The sequence below is a fragment of the Oryzias melastigma genome, linkage group LG6, assembly GCF_002922805.2.
Source record: "Oryzias melastigma strain HK-1 linkage group LG6, ASM292280v2, whole genome shotgun sequence".
NCBI lineage: Eukaryota > Metazoa > Chordata > Actinopteri > Beloniformes > Adrianichthyidae > Oryzias > Oryzias melastigma.
The window spans coordinates 10,079,082-10,098,326 of record NC_050517.1 but is presented as its reverse complement, the minus strand read 5'-3'; the positions used below and the strand labels follow the sequence as shown (position 1 = coordinate 10,098,326).

At 41.9% G+C, this 19,245-nt stretch overlaps 1 protein-coding gene across 7 annotated transcripts in view; it reads right to left on the bottom strand.

Moving 5' to 3' along the window:
• The window catches only part of lamb4 (laminin, beta 4), a 133,101-nt gene that overhangs the window by 46,213 nt on the left and 67,643 nt on the right, over positions 1 to 19,245 (bottom strand). For 6 of the 7 annotated variants that reach the window (XM_036212259.1, XM_036212257.1, XM_036212261.1 and 3 more), the window contains 6 exons: positions 18,985 to 19,142; positions 18,667 to 18,894; positions 4,475 to 4,692; positions 4,288 to 4,384; positions 3,850 to 4,219; positions 3,583 to 3,743 (listed from right to left, as the gene is read on the bottom strand). In XM_036212259.1, the coding sequence (XP_036068152.1) occupies positions 3,583 to 3,743; positions 3,850 to 4,219; positions 4,288 to 4,384; positions 4,475 to 4,692; positions 18,667 to 18,894; positions 18,985 to 19,142 (1,232 nt within the window). The remainder of the gene's footprint in view (positions 1 to 3,582; positions 3,744 to 3,849; positions 4,220 to 4,287; positions 4,385 to 4,474; positions 4,693 to 18,666; positions 18,895 to 18,984; positions 19,143 to 19,245) is intronic. The other variant, XM_036212263.1, reaches the window with a different exon arrangement.

The following is a 19,245-nucleotide window of genomic DNA, read 5'->3' as shown; positions in this document are numbered from 1 at the left end:
CAGTCCACTTTTCTCATTTTAGACAGAGCCATTGTTCACGCACATTCCAGATAACTTTATGTCCCAACTACGTAAACATTAGAACACCGCTCTGAGCTTTTGCCGGTTGAAGGACCCCGGTCTGAATGTAGCTGTCCTCGCGAGCGCCTGTTCACAAATCGCCGTGTAAAGATGAATGAAAAATCGTACTTTTTATTAAAAATGCTTGGCGGTCCGGATAAAAGGGTCTCGGGGTCCGGACCCGGACCGCGGTCCGCCAGTTGGGGACCCCTGATTTAGATGATCTTCTTTTAAAATACGAACCCTCGCAGACCCCGAAGTCCTGCAGCACTGGCCTTTTAGTTGTTCCTTAGGTGAGGAAAAACTTATGGTGAGGCTTCGTTCTGTCATTATGGTTCTCGCCTCTGCAACAGTCTGCTGGAGAGCCTCAGAGGACAACCCAAGCAAAGCAACCACTGGTTTAAATTAAAGTTTTTATATTGGAGGTTGAGGTAGTTCATTTGCCGCCAGATGCACAGGTGAGCCTAGAGGAACTGAAGTGAAACTGAAGTGTAGATGCGCAGGACCAATGGTGTCACCAGAATCACTTGAGGGCTGCACTGTTGTTGTATGGAGGCTGAATATCCACAGAAGTGTGATGAAGCACAAAGATCAGCTTTACTCAATGATGAGATGAAGGCTTCAGAAACCTCAAAGGAAAACGGGGCAGATAAAACTCCAAAAAGGGGACAGGCTAAAAATCATTTAAACGGGTCCAGAAAAGGGTCAAAACCATGAAACTACAAGATATACGTGAACTATGGCTTGCTGGAACGTGAACTAATTCGATGAACAGGCAGTGTGGATGTGAAAGTGAGGACCTTAATAGTGTGAACACCAGCTGGAGCATAATGAGATCTTAATCAACACAGGTTAATGAAATTAGAGTGGAGGAAGAAAGGGTGGGGTGAAGGAGCAGGGCTGAACCATGACATGCACTGCAGCCTCACAGCTGTGGAGTGGACTCCGTTGCTGTCCCGGTCTGGGTGGGCACTGTGGTGATGTTCCTTTGACCGAGCTGTCTCCTGGTAGAAGGTCACTGCTTCCTCACTGCAGAGTCAAGCCTTAAGTTTATTTTATGTTTTTTTTTTTTTTTTAAGTATATATTGTGGGAGGGGTCATGGATGTATGTGTTGGGGGTGGGGGTCTTTTACCGTGTACGTTTTGTTTTTAAATGTAAAGCACTTCGAGTTGCTCACAGTATGAGTAGTGGTTTTATAAATAAAGTTTTGATTTTACTTATGATTTGATTTGCTTGCTAGGGCCAGCAGTTCCAAAAATATAGTAAAAAAGCAGTGGAGAAAGATCAAAGAAGTTTGGTATCAGTTTGTTTGACAAGACTGCAGCTCTTGGATTAGAATACACAGTTTTTACCCATTTGCAAATCCAGATCCAAAGCCAAACTGTGAGAGGACAGCCACAAGAAAGTTCCACTCAACCCAGTCAAAGGCCTTCTCTTCATCTAGGGAGAAGGCCGTGACTGGTTCGAGGCTGGGTTTGCTTATGTGCATCACATGTAGAAGTCTTCTCATGTTATTTCCTATTTCCGATAAAACCAACCTGATCTCCATTGATTATACGAGGTAATATTTTATCGAGTCGTGAGGCCAAGATTTTTGTCAGTATCTTATAGTCCACTCCCAAAAGACTTAGTGGTCGATGATTAGCTGGGTTCAAAGTGTTCGTCTCTTTTTTGGGAATGAGTGATATCAATGCTTCATTGAATGAGGCTGGTAGCGAGCCTGATTCAAATGCCTCCAGGTAGACTTTGTGTAGTATGGGTGATAAAATATCTACATATTTTTGTAATACTCAATAGAAAACCTATCCAGGTGAGATTGTCAATTTTTTATGGATGAAATAGTACTCCTAATTTATTATTCTGTGATAGGGGCATCTCATTTTTCTTTTTGTTCACAGGTGAGAGCTGGAAGGTCCAGACCTGAGAAAAAAGTTTTCATTTCTTCTTCATCATAATTACCACCCGAAGTATACAGATCTTGATAGAATGATTTAAAAACCATTCCATTTTTATCATTATGTTTAAATAATCCTGTTATTTTAATCGTCTAGCCAATTGTCGACCATTCTTTTCACACCCCCCCCATAAAATTTTGTCTTAAGTCTAAACAGAGCAAATTCTGCTTTTTTGTTGTGAATGTTTTGTAACTAGTATTTTAGTTTACAGATGGTCTTATATTTATCCTCTGAATACCGCCTTGCCAAATTTTTCTAATTTCAAAATTTTCTAATTTCTCTTCTTACTAGTCTATGTACTTTCTCTGAATTCAATATTTTCACTTTAGAAGCATTTGCTATGATCTTTCCTCTAATATAAACGTTTGACAATTCCCAAACTGTAGCACTCTTTTATTTCTGTTGATCCTATGTTAATTTGAAAATAATCTAGATATCATTTGACAGTTCCTCACTGAAAGTTTATTTTTGGAGTAGACTGGTATTGAGCTTCCAGTGACCTCTTTGTCTTTTTAAATCAATATGCATCTCAACCGTGGCATGATTACTGATCGTTATTGTACCTATTTCACAGCCCACCACAGAGTCAACTAATGTTTTAGATATCAGGAAAAATCTATTCTTGAAAAGCTCACATGAGCTGAGTTACTGTTGCGCTGCCCTCCTAACTGAAATCATACTGCGTGACTTCCGATCGCCTCAATTTGGGTCTGTGCAATGGACTTAACATTAAAATTGGCCGCCTTTGCATTCAGTGCGAATGTGCTTTTGGAGGCTGAGAACATCTGTCACCTTGAGAGAAGTCAGAGTAGAGCTTCTGCTCCTTCACATTGGGAGGAGCAAATTTAGGTAGCTTGGCCTTCAGGTCCATCTTCAAGCCATCTCATTTCAGGGAAGTTCCAGTAAAAGACTCTTTTCTGCCAAAGGACATTGAGTCTGAATTTCTGATGCAACTTGGCAAAACCCCCATTAACTAACAATAAAAATGATAAAATGATTGGAACGCTAAAAAATACAACACTTTGGTTTGAGTCTCTACAGTGGTAAACTAGGGCACGGTGTTAAGGGTTGCAGAGTGAAAAAGAAGGTTGAGAAGGAGAGGGAAATCCCTGTTCAGTCGATCCTTCAAAGACATCGACATCTACAAGCTGACACTATCGATGTTGTATCTCAGGACCATGTTTGAGGAAAAACCAGGCATATCTTCTCACCTGCCATCAGTGAATTTAAAGGTGTAAGAGTACATTGTATGTTCCATTTGGATAACTCATTGACCTGTTTTACAGCTCTAATCTGAGTTAGTTTTGCCCAGTCCTTGGACCTGGTTTACTGTGCTGTCCCTCACTTCATGTAAGCTACTTTTCCGGTCATCTTGCAGAGTACCAAAAGTTTCATGCAAGAAATTTGCATCATCAAACAAACAGAATATACTTAGGGGCAAGTAGACACTGGCACAGAAAATGTGTTGTTAGCAAGCCTGGTGTAGGTCCAGTGAGCTATACTTTAAATAAATAGATAAAACACAGGACAAAACTTCTACACTTGCAGAAAGAAATTCAAATGTACCTTTCTTGACATCTCTCTCTTCATCTTTGCCTTTGATGAGATTATCTTTTAGGTTGTTCAACAGATTCTTAGACTGCTGCTTTGTGCCGTGGATCTCGATAAACAGCAGAGCAGATGGGTCAATCAGAATAGTGTTTGTGTCAATGGAGTCCTTCAGCATCCTGAACAATAAGACATGGACTTTAATTATTTGTCAAAAACACCAATCTTTTACACAGTTGATGAGAGATGGGGCTCCTAAGTCTGTGAGCTGATAAAGGCACTTGCCTTATCTGTACACATAGTTTATCCAGCTTTTGCAGCCTAGGGAGGAACATCAGCATGATTTTTACCAGGCTACCCACTGTAAAGTATCCGTCTAGTATGCGCTGTTGTTGGCTGCTGATTGTTTGCTGCAAGGTGCCGTTAGGCTGAGGGATAAAGGTCTTCATCCTCCGAGCAGCTTTCTGAACATCAGTGATCTCTTCTGCCCACAAGGAGGCACATGAGTGGCAGATCTTGCAGGCTGGAAATGTGGCATCATACCCAGGGGAGCACTCATCACAAAGGATTCCAGATATGCCCGACCCACAAATACACTCGCCAGTTTCAGGATCACATGATGGCCGCTCTGTTCCCTCCAGGTGACAGTCACAAGCTGAGAAGCAAGAGAGGGAAATAAGTTGGAGGAACTAATAAGATATAAAGTTGGAAGAATCTACGCACGGAAACATTGCAGCTCTGGACTCCCAAAATAATTCTCTCCACACATGTTACACTGTTGTCCTCCAAATTCTGGATGACAATGACACTGTCCAGTCACCTGTGGAAGTCAAACCCTTAGACAGTAAATGTTGAGTCAGAGCTTTTGATGAGGGAGCAACAAGAAAACTTCAACAAAATCTCATCTTGCCTTGTCACATTTGTTTGACATAGAGTGCTCAGGGTGACAGCTACAGGGTTGACACCCACCCCACCCATCCAGGTCCCAGTATCCATCCTCACACCGGTCACACAGATCTCCTTCTGTCCCCCTCCTGCAAGGACACTGTCCTGTCCTAGGATTGCAGAAACAGGGACCATGCGCAGGACACTGACTCACCACGGTTCCCTTGCGGTAACAGGAGCACTCTAGGAAAAACAGCACAGATAGGTACCAACATATTTTGGAAAAGTTCCAGTGAGCTTTATTTATAACTCTTCTGTTTCTCGGGGAAATAGAGACCATAGACCTGCTAGGTTTTATAAGTGAATAAATTACCATATCCTCTGAAAGGGGTCTGAAGTTCCCCACCCAGACTTAGAAGTTACATACCGTGGAAGAAATTGTGAACTCTAGCCTACTTTCTTTTTTTTTTAGAGAATATGAATAATAACATAAAACTTCTCTCCACTCATTGTTAGTGATGGGATAAACAATGAACAGGAGAGTAACTGTTCTATATAAACTAAAAAAATATACACTGCTCACAAAAAAAGGAGCACTTTAAAGAAACACATTAGATACATCAGATCTCAATATGAAGTTGGATATATATACAAATAATGACAGGGCAGTGTCTTAGGAACAAAAGGATGCCAAGTCTTTTAATGGAAATAAAAGTTTTCAGCCTACAGAGGGCTCAATTGTGTAGACGCCATAAAATCAGAGGGAAATGAAGATGTGGCAGGCTACTCCATTTTTTCCACTTCTAAATAATCAGTTTTTATGAATGCTTTTTTCATAAAATACTTCCAAATCTTTCAGACAAAGTAAAAACTACGGTCTTTCCTGGTTTCGCTCCACAATAGTGATGAAATCTGGCTCTTCTCAGAGATTTAGTTCTGTTGCATTAGCTCTCTGAAAACAGCGGCTCTTTCTGATACCAAATGGATTTTTAGGTTCTTTTTGCTATATTTAATTTATTATCAACTATTATGTAGGATTATGCACAAAATCCATAATGTAAACATGATTTTATTAACATGAAGTGTAAATTATGTATATGCTGTTATTTATCCCTTCCAGATAAAATTTACAAAATAACTGATAAAAGAACTAGCTATTAACTATTCAGTTTTTAACTCGACACATTTTAAGCTTTTTTCCTTTAAACACATTTGAAGTGAACATTTGAAGTGAACAACACAAAATTCTGCAACCACAACCCAAATACAAATTAGATTGTGCAAAACCAGTAAATCCAGACTTCTTTTTCACATTGACATTAAGAAAGACAAAAGAGTTTCAGCTTTGAGGATATCATCTGCTTTCTTCTCTCAGTGATGATCTGCTCTGTTTTAGAGAAGATTCTCTCAGTTCTCAGGTGTCTTGACAGGTTGATTGTGGAGCCATAAAAATATATAGGATATATATACATATATAGAATTATTTCCTGCAGACTCTGTTCCTTCATACTATCAAGAAAAGTCAAATAGTTTCAGTTTTTTCTTCTTTTATAATGTCTCTCATTTTCTTTACGTTTTGTGTTATCTCTCTCTCTCTCTATGTTTGGCTCTTGCGCTGTTGAATGAACGTGTAAGCCCCAACCCCCCCCCCCAGCGCGCGCACTTTCTCTTTCTCTCCATTTCCTTTCATCTCTGTTAAATATTTTTCCATCTTAATTCTTGAGGTTTAATTAAATATTTTCTCTCTGTGTGGATATCACGGTCAGTGACGGTGTCCTCCGATCAACTGTTTAGTAACTAACATATATGGCATGATCCCGGGTTTGTCCCACGCCCCCCTGCCACCACACTTCTTTAACCCAATGCATCATGGGGGATGTAGTGCATTAACTCACGCAGATGCCGTCATACTGTCGTCTCTGAGCTTCATTCTTTTGTTCATTTTTTAAACTGTCTGTCGTCGGATCCCGCTGGAAGCTACACCGCTAAACACGAGCTTTACCTGTAATTTTAGTTGGAACTGAGAGACTTTATGAGCCGAATCAGAACAGGAAGTGAGGACGTTAACCACTTCTGATTGGTCAGAATGATGACATGTGATCAACCCTTCAACAATGATTGGTGGAGAGAGTTGAAGGAGGCGGGACTTTTCTAAAAGCTGAGTTTGCGGCTAGTTTTGCGGCCGGATTGCGTTAAAATCATTTTGATTAAAGTCATTTATAGAAGAAAAATGTCTTTTACCATCTTGCATATTCAAAACTATCCAGTGTTAAACATAGACTGTAAAAACAATGGACAGATCGAGCACTGAGGTCCCCCATTGGAAATGCATTACTTCCTCTCCTCGCGAAAGTAGGCCGCCGCTTTCACCGTCAATTCCTGAAATGGATACCGCCATTTGCAACCCATCTTCAGCGATTGGTCTGAGTCATAGCTGAGTCATGGAATCTACAGGAAGTACTGTCGCCAATCAGGAGTGAGTTTGTTGCAACCGTCCACCTCTTTCCACGCCTTTACCACGGGACCGCGGATGTAAACGCCGGCTCGAGACGACTCTGAAGTTGGCTTCCGATTTTTCCGAACAGGACCTGTTTTTAGATGGTCTGAGTTCGAAAAATACAGTGGAACGCTCTCGCTGTGAATCGGAAGCCAACTTCAGCGTCGGCGGCTCGAGAGAATTGTACAAGTCATTGCTGAAGCCTTTGAGGGAAAACCATCCCAACATTTGATTCTGTCAGCGGTCCTTTTGGATTTACTTACATTTATTCCTTTTTGTCGAGATAAAAGGAGCATTTGGGTGACGACGTGCCCAAACTGCGCGCGGCCCCCTCGCGCGAGCTGCAGCGTTACTTCACGTGCGGCCAGGTTTACAGTCTGATCAGATGCACGTGAGAAGCGCGTTCAGCGGTATTTAAAATAAATAACCATCCTAACAAGAGAACAGCTGGATCATTTTTCTGTTTGAAAATACGACCAGGCCCGTTCAATTTTGTCTAGCGCTCCTCAGACGGTTGCGTCTAATTAAGGCTGAAGCTGGAAAAGTGCGGCGAAGATGAATCTTTGGTTGGTGATTTTATGCACATATATGCAACTTATAATTTATAAGCTACAATAAAAAAAGTGAAAAATGAACGTTAAACTAACAAAAAAGTCCAAAGCACATAACCTCAGAGTGAAATCTATTTCTACAGAGTAAATCCTCATCTAAAAATGTCGACAGCATGCTCCTCTGTACAGTAGGACAATGATTGGTACATTGTTGAATTGTAAAGTAGGTGTTAAAAGGTCTTCACAAACTCATTGATGAAGTCTGCTCCCATTGGCTACCCGTCATATGTCAATCAAACGCCCCAGACGTTCGACGTCAGACCCACAAACGCTTATTGAGCCATCTGATTGGTCAATAACTTGGCTCTAATAACTTGTGATAATGGAAAAAAAATCTTTAAAAAAAATTAGGATTAGAAAAAAGAAGTTAAGCAGAAAGCAGCAGAGGAAGAATGATTATTCTGACATAAAATGACTGAGAAATAACTGTCTGTTTCCCAATGTAAGTCAATGGGACTTTGGCCTTTTTGCAACCCAGTGGTACTTCCTATATGGAACACGGAAGTAGGGGGGCTTGCTCTGTCCAGTTATTTTATATACAGTCTATGGTGTTAAATCAGAGCGGATACCTTAGTGATGGTAAATGTTTTATATATGTGAAAAACTGTAATTTCCCACGGCACACCAGAACATAGTGTGCCGCGGCACACTGGTTGAAAAACACTGTACTAGACTGACACCAGGAGACCGAGGCCCTGTACAGGCTCTTGGTAAATGCATTGAGGACATTAATGACTGGATGTGTCACAACTTACTTCAATTAAACAAAAACAAAACTGAGGTTATTGTCTTTGGGGCTAAAGAAAAAAGGTTAGACGTCACTACAGAGCTTCAATCTATTCAACTAAAAACTACCAACCAGGCCAGAAACTTGGGTGTAGTGATAGACACAGACCTACATTTTGATAAACACATTAAGGCAGTCACAAAATCAGCCTATTATCATCTCAAAAATATCTCAAAGATAGGCCCTGCGACAGACTGGCGACCTGTCCAGGGTGTACCCCGCCTTCGCCCTTCAGTAGCCGGGTTAGGCTCCGGCACCCCCGCGACCCAAAAGGGACAAAGCGGTCAGGAAAATGGATGGATGGATCTCAAGGATTAAAGATCTGATGTCTGAGCAGGACCTGGAGAAACTAGTGCATGTGTTCATCTTTAGTCGACTTGATTACTGTAACAGTGTTTTCACAGAACTACCAAAAACTACATCAGGAAACTGCAGCTTATTCAGAACTCTGCTGCTCGTGTTCTCACAAGGACCAAGAAAGTAGACCACATCAGTCCAGTTCTGAGGTCTTTACACTGGCTACCTGTCTGCCAGAGGATAGACTTTAAAGTTTTGTTACTGGTTTATAAAGCTTTGAATGGTTTAGCACCAAATACATGACTGACCTCCTGACCCAGTATGTAACAGCCAGACCTCTCTGGTCATCTGGATACGGTCTTTTATCAGTTCCTAGAGTCAGAACTAAACATGGAGAAGCTGCATTTAGCTTTTATGCACCACAGATGTGGAATAGACTTCCAGAAAACCTTAGATCAGCTGAAACACTCAGTGTATTTAAATCCAGGTTAAAGACTCACCTGTTCTCAGTTGAATTTAATTAATATGTATTCAAAAGTTCACGTCTAAACTGTTTATCTATACTTGTTATAAATTAAAATCTTTGTACTTTCTTTTAATTTTATTTTAATGATCACATTCTTACTATTTCTTTTGATTGTTTCTTTTAATGCTTTATGTAAAGCACTTTGAATTGTCTCTGTACATGAAATGTGCTATACACATAAATTGCCTTGCCTAGCCAAATCCCGTAGATCGCAACTAAATCTCGTGAGTCTCGACCCACAGCTGTGAGCTGTGACATGCGATGTGGCTCATCAAAGTTTTAATGCCACTTTATGCTATAAATTAAACATTGAAGCATCTTTTGACATGCTGGATTCATTTTGACCTGTAATATTATCCCTTAGCTCCCAGTAGAGTGAATTTTGCTGATAAAATGAGCGCATATGCAGCAAGTGGTTTTGTGTGTACTGACTTCTGCCGTAAAGCAGACTTTTGATCACAGCTTCAGGGGTTCCTTCCTCAGAAAGGAATCCATGAGCAAGGTGAACCCGGAAAGCTTAGTCATAAGATTTTTATGGAGGGAATTGGACTGGTTTTCCTCTGTTTGTTTCAGCTTTTTTAAAATGTAGGAATATTCCTCAGTCATCTTCTCAATTAAAATGTTAAATACAACAAAGTTTGACGTGTTGTGCCGTTACTCTGTCAGTGAAACAAAATCGCTGAATGGTTCTGCTTTTATTAAATAAAACTGCTCCTTCCCCATTTTTATTACTTTTCCTTGCTTTCCTAGCAAATTAACAATAACTGTTAGCAAGCTCGTGCGCTCTGCCCTTTTCTCCTCTCCTTGTGGCGCTCGCCACTTCTCTCATGCACATGCACCTTTTCCCCCGCCCCCTCCTGCTCCCCAACACTCATCTCTCAGTCCATTGAAAATCACGGAGCAATTCTTAAATGAAATACCACAGCAGTATGAAAGGAGAATAATTTATTTGATTACTCACTCTCAGGCTTGGCAGGCAGTGCAGAGCAGCATGATCCAGGCAGGCAAGTAGGTAGATTGTTGTCGCGAGTCGACAGGCAGATCAGGCAGACAGGTTGGACAGAGCACGCTGACTTGAAGGCAAGGCAGGAAGGCAGATTTTAAGGCAGAGCAGGCAGGCAGGCAGACTTGAAGGCAGAGCAGGCATGTGCTGGAGAGCTGCAGAAGACTGACAACTATCTAGCAGAGAGCAGGTGGAGAGCAGAGCAATATAAAGGGGAGAGCGCAGGTGTGTGTAATCAGTCGATTACTGGCAGGCAGAGAAGAGTCAGGAGTGGAGAGCCCTGACACTTGGGCCATCATATCTATCTGATACAATTTTAAAGTATGAGCCCTTGCCGACCCTGCTCCACTGGTACAGATCTTTTGGTTTTTCCTAAAGTAAGTACTAAAACATTCGGTGAGACCTCATTCAGTTTTTATGGACCTCAATGTCAGCCTCCCAGAGAGCCTTACGGCCGCAGAGGCTATTCATGTTATTAAAGGTAGGCTCAAGACCTACCATTTTAATCTGGCTTTTATTTGAATTAAAAAAAAAAAGAATTTGATGTTTTATTTGTTAATGTTCTCTAATTTTGTATTTATATTTGTGTTGTAAATATTAACAAAATTGTGTGTGTGTGTGTCTTGAAAACTGCAGCATATCCTGCCTAAGCATGAAGCTGTCTGTGCTGAGCAGCTGCGGTTTCATTTCCTTAAGATCTGTGCTCAAAAACAACTCCTTATATGGGTTACTTAAGACATCTTGTGTAGAACTGACCTTCCTTACCTAGTAACAATTGACCTCATTGCTTCGTTATGCCCATTTACGGAATTCCTATGTGTGTTTATTAAAAATCCTTGTGTGGGTGCGGCAGCAGCCAGAGACCCGGACGGAGACTTCTCTGAATGATCTCTTGCCGAATCTCTCCTGTTTGTACAAAGAGTGACTAAAATCAATACTGACCTGGTTCTTGGACTTACAAAACATTTATATAAAACCTTTTAGAGACATTCTTGACAGTTGGTGCCGAAACCCAGGAGACAACAGCCGATCAAGGAGGACCGTGGGGGAAGAGGACCGAAATCCTGCTGCAGGGCGGGTCCGTTACGGGGACCCGTGAACAGAAGACCTCGGACACAACGTTTGACCCCGGGGCCGGTCGATAGGATTTTCCCTCCACTGCCCTCCGAGACCGGTGACGTCTCCCAGGGCCAACGAACCAGGTCAGTTGTTTTAATTCAGTCTAATACGAGGACTTAAAGAGAACATAAGAGTAAAATAGAATATAAGAGTAAAAGTGAATATAAGAGTTAAGAGAAATTCCAAATAAGTTGTCTGTTCATGGGTTGTGAAATAGTCTTCACTGAACTGGATCGAACCAAACGGACCGTTGCCACACACGGGGAAAAGTGTTCTTGGATCAATATTATTGCCAGCGGTCACCAATGTAAAATTGTACGTGGCTGTCGACAAGAAATTGGTCAAGACCGTAGTAACACATGTGGGGTAAAGTGTTTATTGGCGGAAGTAATTTTAGATCAATAGCATTGTCAGCAGTCACCAATATAAAATTGTACGTGGCTGTCGACAAGAAATTGATTAAGATGGAATAAAAGTGTTTTTGTCGAAGAAAAAGTGATTTAAGAGTGAGATAAAAGAAAAGCGCTGAGAAAATAAGTTTAGAATTTAGGGGGGAGAAAAGAGAAGGGAAGAGGAAGTGCAGTTCAGGGCTGAAGGAGGAAGCGGAGTGAGCTGAACAAAGGAGCGTCCAGAGTAAGTACACAGAGTGATCACATTACAAACTTATTGATTACAGCTAAACAATACAAGGCCTGTAAACATCTGAGCTCAGAAAAATAAAACTAAAATAATGTGTGTGATTGTCCATGGACAGAGTGAGTGCAATAAAGTCGTCTGAGTGAGTTTTATGTGTGTAAATGTTTGTGTGTATTTCTTAAATAGCTATTCATAGCCCTTTAAGCTCTTATTTAAGTTTCACCTTACCTTTCCTTTTAGCATTCCTTTAAAGTGTCCCTTAGTAACCCATTTAATTTTCTTAAATTTTCCCTTAAATATTGCCTTAAGTTCTTTCTTAAGTTTCCCCTTTTTAATTTTTCCCTTAAGACTTCTAGCACTTAGGACAAAACACAATAGAGATTTGCAATATAAAAAAAAAACCCTGAGACATCCACCACACAGAAAAATATTTTCCTAAAATCATAAAATTATAAAACAACATGGGTAAAAAAAGGCGGCGGGCTTTGGTGGGCTTACTCCTGAGCACCCAGCTCAGCCCCCAAGTGTTGGAGTTCACACCAGTGGACGTGAGGGTCGTGTCCCTTCGCCTTTGGGTGGGGGACAGGCTCTGACTGTGGTTTCGGCTTACGGGCCAAACAGCAGTTCTGAGTACCCGGCCTTCTTGGTGTCTCTTGGAGGGGCACTGGAAAGTGCCCCAACAGGGGACTCTGTCATCCTTTAATGCAAAAAGTGGGCAATGACAGTGGCACCTGGAGGGGCGTGATTGGTAGGAATGGCCTCCCTGACCTGAACCCAAGCGGCATCTTGTTGTTGGACTTCTGTGCACGTTATAGTTTGTCCATAAAAAACACCATGTTTGAGCACAAAGGTGTCCATCAATACACCTGGCATCAGGACATCATAGGCAGGAGATCAATGACAGACTTTGTAGTCGTTTCAATCAATCTCTGGCCATATGTTTTGGACACTCGGGTAAAGAGAGGGGCAGAGCTGTCCACTGATCACTACCTGGTGGTGAGTTGGATTCGCTGGTGGGGGAGGAGGCCGGAAGACTTGGCAGACCTAAACATACTGTAAGGATCTGCTGGCAACATTTGGCTGAACCCTCCGTTAGGGAGGTCTTTAACTCCCACATCCGGAAAAACTTCAAGTAGGTACCGAGGGAGGTTGGTGACATTGAGTCCTAGTGGACCATGTTCTCCACCTCTGCTGCTTCCCAGAGCTGCGGCCGCAAGGTCTCTGGTGCCTGTCGTGGCGGCAACCCCCAAATCCGGTGGTGGACACCGGAAGTAAGGGATCCCGTCAAGCTGAAGAAGGAGTCCTATCAGGCCTGGCTGGCTTGTGGGACTCCAGGGGCAGCAGAAGTTGGAAAGAATACTTTGAGGATCTCCTCAACCCTGCTGACACGCCTTCCGTTGAGGAAGCAGAGGCTGAGGACACTGGGGTGGAACTGTCAATCACCCAAGCTGAGGTCACTGAGGTAGTCAAAGAGCTCCTCGGTGGCAAGGCTCCGGGAGTGGATGAGGTTCGCCTCTAATACCTCAAGTCTCTGGATGCTGTGGGAGTGTCTTGGCTGACTCTGCAGCATTGAGTGGCAGACAGGAACCGTACCACTGGACTGGCAGGCTGGGGTGGTGGTTCCCCTTTTCAAGAAGGGGGACTGGAGGGTGTGTTCCAATTACCGTGGAATCGCACTCCTTAGCCTTCCTGGGAAAGTCTAAGCAGGGTACTGGAGAGGAGAGTCGATCCGATAGTCGAACCTCAGATCCAAGAACAATAGTGCGGTTTCCGCCCTGGTCATGGAACAGTGGACCAGCTATACACCCTCTTCAGGGTGCTGGAGGGTTTGTGGGAGTTTGCTCATCCAGTCCATATGTGTTTTGTGAATTTGGAGAAGGCATTCAATCGCGTCCCCCGTGGTGTCCTGTGGAGGGTGCTCTGGGGAGCCTTAGTCAGGGCTGTCTGGTCTCCGTACGGCCGGAGCAGGAGCTTGGTTCCGGCAGTAAGTCAGACCAGTTTTCGGTGCATGTTGGACTCCAGCAGGGCTCCCCTTTATCGCCAGTTCTGTTCATAGTTTTTATGAACAGAACTTCTAGGTGCAGCCAGGGGCCGGAGGGGGTCTGGTTTGAGAACCACAGGATTTCATCTCTGCTCTTTGCAGATGATGTTGTTCTGTTGGCTTCATCGAGCCAGGACCTCCAGTATGTTTTGGAGTGGTTTGCATCCGAGTGTGAAGCGGCTGGGATGATGGTCAGCACCGCTAGGTCTGAGGCCATGGTTCTCGACCGGAGAAAGATAGTTTGCCCTCTCTCTGTGCTTGAGTGCTCCTGCCTCAGGTGGAGGAGTTTAAATATCTTGGGGTCTTGTTCATGAGTGAGGGAAGACCGGAGCATGAGATCGACAGGCGTCTGCCATTTTGTGGTCACTGCACCGGTCCGTTGTGCTGAAAAGAGAGCTGAGCCAGAAAGGGAAGCTTTCGATTTACCAGTTGATCTTTGTTCTAGTACTCATCTGTGGTCATGAGCTCTGGGTCGTGACCAAGAGATCGATATCCAAAATACAAGCGGCTGAAATTACTTTTCTCCGGAGGGTTGCTGGGCGCTCCCTTAGAGATAGGGTGAGAAGCTCTGACACCCAGAGGGAACTCGGAGTAGAGCCACTTCTCCACATTGAGAGGAGCCAGTTGAGGTGGCTCGGGCATCTGATCCGGATGCCTCCTGGACGCCTCCCTAGAGAGGTGTTCCGGGCATTTCCCACTGGGCAGAGGCCCCAAGGAAGACCCAGAACTCGCTGGAGGGACTACATCTCTTGGCTGGCCTGGCAACCCCTTGGGGTCCCCCCAGAGGAGCTGAAGGAAGTGGCCGGGGAGAGGGAAGTCTCTGCACCTTTGCTTAGACTGCTGGCCCAGCGATCCCGTCCTGGATGAGTGGAAGAAGATGGATGGATTGATCTCGGTCTAGTAAGGTTTATTTATTTACTTATCTGGTAATTTATATCTGTTTAAATTTTTATTCATCTTTATATTTTTACATTTTTGTTTTAATTCCAGTGTTTTCCTAAGAGGGATCAATCACATCAGTGGCTGCGCATGTGCAGCACAGCTGTTGTGATGTATAAACAACTCATTAATTCAAACAAAGCCTTTCTGCAAAGTTTGATTGAAAGCAATTTAAAAGAGAAATACTCGGAAATGCAACAATAAAATTATTTCTGTTTGCATTTGGTTGCTTTCAAAAGAACAATGCTAAAAACTGAAAAAATATGACTTTCATTGGACTGTACTGTACTGTTTATATTTTAATTGTCTTAGAAAATCAAAATGATCAAAATCAAATTATTTACAATCGGATTTGGCCCAAAACAACCTGATTGGGATATATCTAGGCGAAACCTATGTAGGTCATACTCGCATGCGGTCTCTGGCAGTAACTACAGACATCCATCTAATCCACTATTTATTAAACCACTGAATCGTAAAGGTTTAGTTTAGTTTATCAAAGTTTTTTTTTTATTTATTTTATTTTTTTTATTAATGTATAACGCACATCAGCCACACAATAAACAATATTGCATTGGATTTTACATTATGCATAGGTGTGGGACGCCAGAGGAGAATTCGGAGCATGAATAGAATCGATAAACTGCAGCTTTATTTTTCCAAGCAGTAGAGGATCCTTTGTTATATTTTGCGCTCTGAACCACACTCAGAAAAACGATGTATCCCAGGAAAACTGTGTATGTGCGACTTTGGGAGGGTGTATGAGCTGGTTGAGCTTTAGAATGCAGAAATGCCACTCCGCGTTCCTATCAGTCTTCTTAAACTGTCCACAGTCGTGTGAACTTGTGCTTTCAAATTTGTCCAGACAAAATAAAAGTTGATGTTATTCCCACATATTCACCCAAGATGCACATCACTGCATTGTCTGCACGGATTATAAATATATCCAAGTCTGAATATCTCTAACTCTTTCTCTGGGTCCGTGTAGCCAAGAATAAAACACTGACCACAAAGATTTAGTAAATTAAGAGCAGTCACTTTAAATTACTACTGATAATAAAAGCACATTGAGAGAATCATCTCGGTCTTCCACAGACAGCTGGACTAGACACATCAGCCTCCACTTGCTCCATGGATATCCATGGGGCAAGTGGTGTATACAGCCGCCTGGGCAGGAGGGGTCCGCTTTCCCATTCCTTAGTGTGGAATAAATCTTGTCGATCGCATCAAAAGACCAGTGGATCAGATCCATTGCCAAAGATTCAAAAAGCAGAGGGGTAGTTGAGAGCAAAAAAAAGCAGCTCACAGGGAAGACAAAGTAGAAGCCTTGAGAGCAACACAGGAAGGGAGGACAGAGAAAAAGTGTGTCTGTCCTCAGCAAGAGACAAGGCAGGTAAGATCTTAAACGCACAGTTCAAGCATGCCAGCCCACAAATTTAAAAGAGCGTGTGGTTTTCTGCCAAGAAGAATGGACAGCTTTACCATTAGAGAGAATAAAGAATCTCATCCACATTGACCACGTATGAACTGTATGTAACCTTGATTGGTGTAATTTGGGAAGTTTCTGTTGTCAAAATGACTTGAAGAGAGTTAAGACTGCTGTTTAGCAATAAATGGCTTAATCCAACCATTAACCACGACTGAAAAAAGGTTGTGCGTTATTATTCATGTTCTACAAAAAATAGCCTATGTTTTTATTTTTTTTCAGGGTTAGTAAACGTATGAGCACCACTGTATTTATGAATGTGCATATTGTCAGGACTCAAACTTCCAGTTCCCCTTCCAACCACCAAGGGGAGCCCTCTCCAGAATGTTTACCTCCTCTGATTCTTTCTTCACCAGTTGTATCAAATTATCTTTATTAGTCTCACCATATTTATATGTCCAGTTTTGGCCTCACTCTCTAAGTATTGCCTAGTGTCTCTTAGCAGTCACTAAGCGGTTCTCTATACATTTTTGCCTTTTGTGTTTTGACCTTTGCCTGTTCTTCTCGCTTCTCTGCTTTGCTTCTCATTTTTTACCTCTGCCTGGCTGTTGACTACGTCTCTGTTTTTGCCCTTGACTGTTTTGGTCGTTATTAAAGCTTACCTTCTTGCACATGGACCCAAACGCCTCTGCATCTTCATTACACATATCCATATTGCTTTTTACTTTTAAGGGGCCATACTATGATTTTCTCAAGCCTTTCAAAGTGAACTATATCCATATATGCAGTATATGATCATATATTACCTTTTGGCCCACTAAAAAACAAATTATTTATGAAATATTTGTTATATTTTGTAAGTTTGTTCATACAGGTTTTTAGATGATTACTCTTAAATGCATGAATGGATCAAAATACAACTTTGGGGTTCTTTATAAAGAGGAATGAACAGTAAAATGCACTTAAAACCTCAAAAAGTTGAATTTTCATGTAGTTCACTGATTGAGATAATGTAAAAAGGACAGAAAAACACATTTTCTTCATTATAGTTTCTTTCGTTTCTTTTGTAAAATAACTTGCATGATCTTTTTTTTTGTTGTAAAAATGGAAAAGAAATAAAAACCATTTAAAAATTGAAGTCTGTTGAGACAGAACAATTTCCTCTGAAACAGCTGACTTCCTGCTACTAACCAAAAAAGAACTTTAGCCAGGTGCTGCTACTTTTCTGTTAAGTCAGTGGTCCCCAACCCGTGATGATTTTAACACGGCCCGGAGAGCGGGGAGCGGTTACAAACTAGTTTGTTTGACTATTATAAGATCATCTCATTTAAAAAATAAATAAATAGGAACATAATGTAACACACACATCAGTTATTGATACTTAAAAAGAAACAAATCTGAATACTTTGAAGCAAAAGCTTCAAGAGAAATTTTTTGAGAGGATGACAGGTCCCCTTTTCTCCTCCACCCCATACCGCTCTCTGCACTGCTACTCTTTTTTTTTCTATGTGGTGGTAAGTATAGAAATGCTTGTATTAATCAATTGCGTATTCACAACTTTTTTGAAATGAGTATCTGAATGGATGAGCTCGTTTCAAAATTTCTATGACCGTTCTAGAGATCAGATTCATTCATGAAAGTCACATCTCTCTGCAAACAGGTACGGTGTGGGAATCACCTGTTCTTGCGTCTGTTCTGCCCCTCAATTATCCGATCCATTTGCAAACAAAGCTTCAACATGCAACTTCTCTTGTGTTACACAACGCCAGGCTGCTTTTAGTGCTCAAGCTAATCGAGAGAATCCGGTTGGTTTTCAAAATAAAAGATTTCCATCTCAAAAAAAAAAAAGAAAAGTGAATGCTGTGCATTCATGACAGTTTGAATGATAAGCCTAAAATGACGTATTGACAAATCAGCGTTTAATACCCACTCTACCCTTCCACTCTCTTTGGGGCCCAAATGACTCCAACCACATATTGATGTGTGATTCCTTCCATGACAAATGTGGACAGGATTTTATGTCTGCCATGGACATTAGTTAAACTCAAAAATCAATGATTAAAAAAAAAGTCTTGTGGGGTCCAGATGACCCCATTTATAATGTAAACAAACCAAAGAGAGCGGAGGGGTTAATGTCGAAATTAATATAGACATTTTTTTTGTTTCATTTAGTAAGTCTCGCTGTATTTGATGAGACCATTAATGCAAAGGAACATTCATATTTACCTATTGCATTAGCTTCGTCTTTGTCAAATGTCCATAAGGTCAATGCATAAAAGGTCTGTTGCTAAGCTACAGCAGAAAAGTGCCAATATAGTTCTTTTTTTTATTTTACCTTTACAGTCTTGTGTTAAGGCATTGCCATAATAACCAGGTTTGCATGCTTGACATTGGGGACCGCTTGTGTTATGAAGGCAGTGCAGACATTCTCCAGTTTTACGGTCACAGGGGTAAAGGTCATCTGGGCTGGTGTTGCTGTTGCAGAGACATGGTCTGCAGTGGGAAAAGCCTGGTGCAGTCAGGTCACCAAAGAAACCAGGGAGGCATATTTCACACCGTGAACCTGGGGGGGGTTTGGGGGCACAACTTAAGTGAATCACATGCATGTGGTCAGGGAACTTGGGTTATATAGACAATTGCTAGGCACTCTTACCTGTATGCCCCACCAAACAGTCACAGCTCACACCAAGGGATTGTGAATCTTGCTGACAGGAAGTGGCAAAGAAATGTCCACTTCTCAATGTTCCTGGACACAAACAGGGCTGACAGGGTTGTCTAGAGATGGGGTTACCGTAGTAACCCTCCGCACACCTGTATGATCAATACAAAATTGAGATAATGAGAAACAAACAGCACCACCACATTATATAATTTAGTCACCCAAAAGCATTTAGAAAATAAATCAGAAATGCAT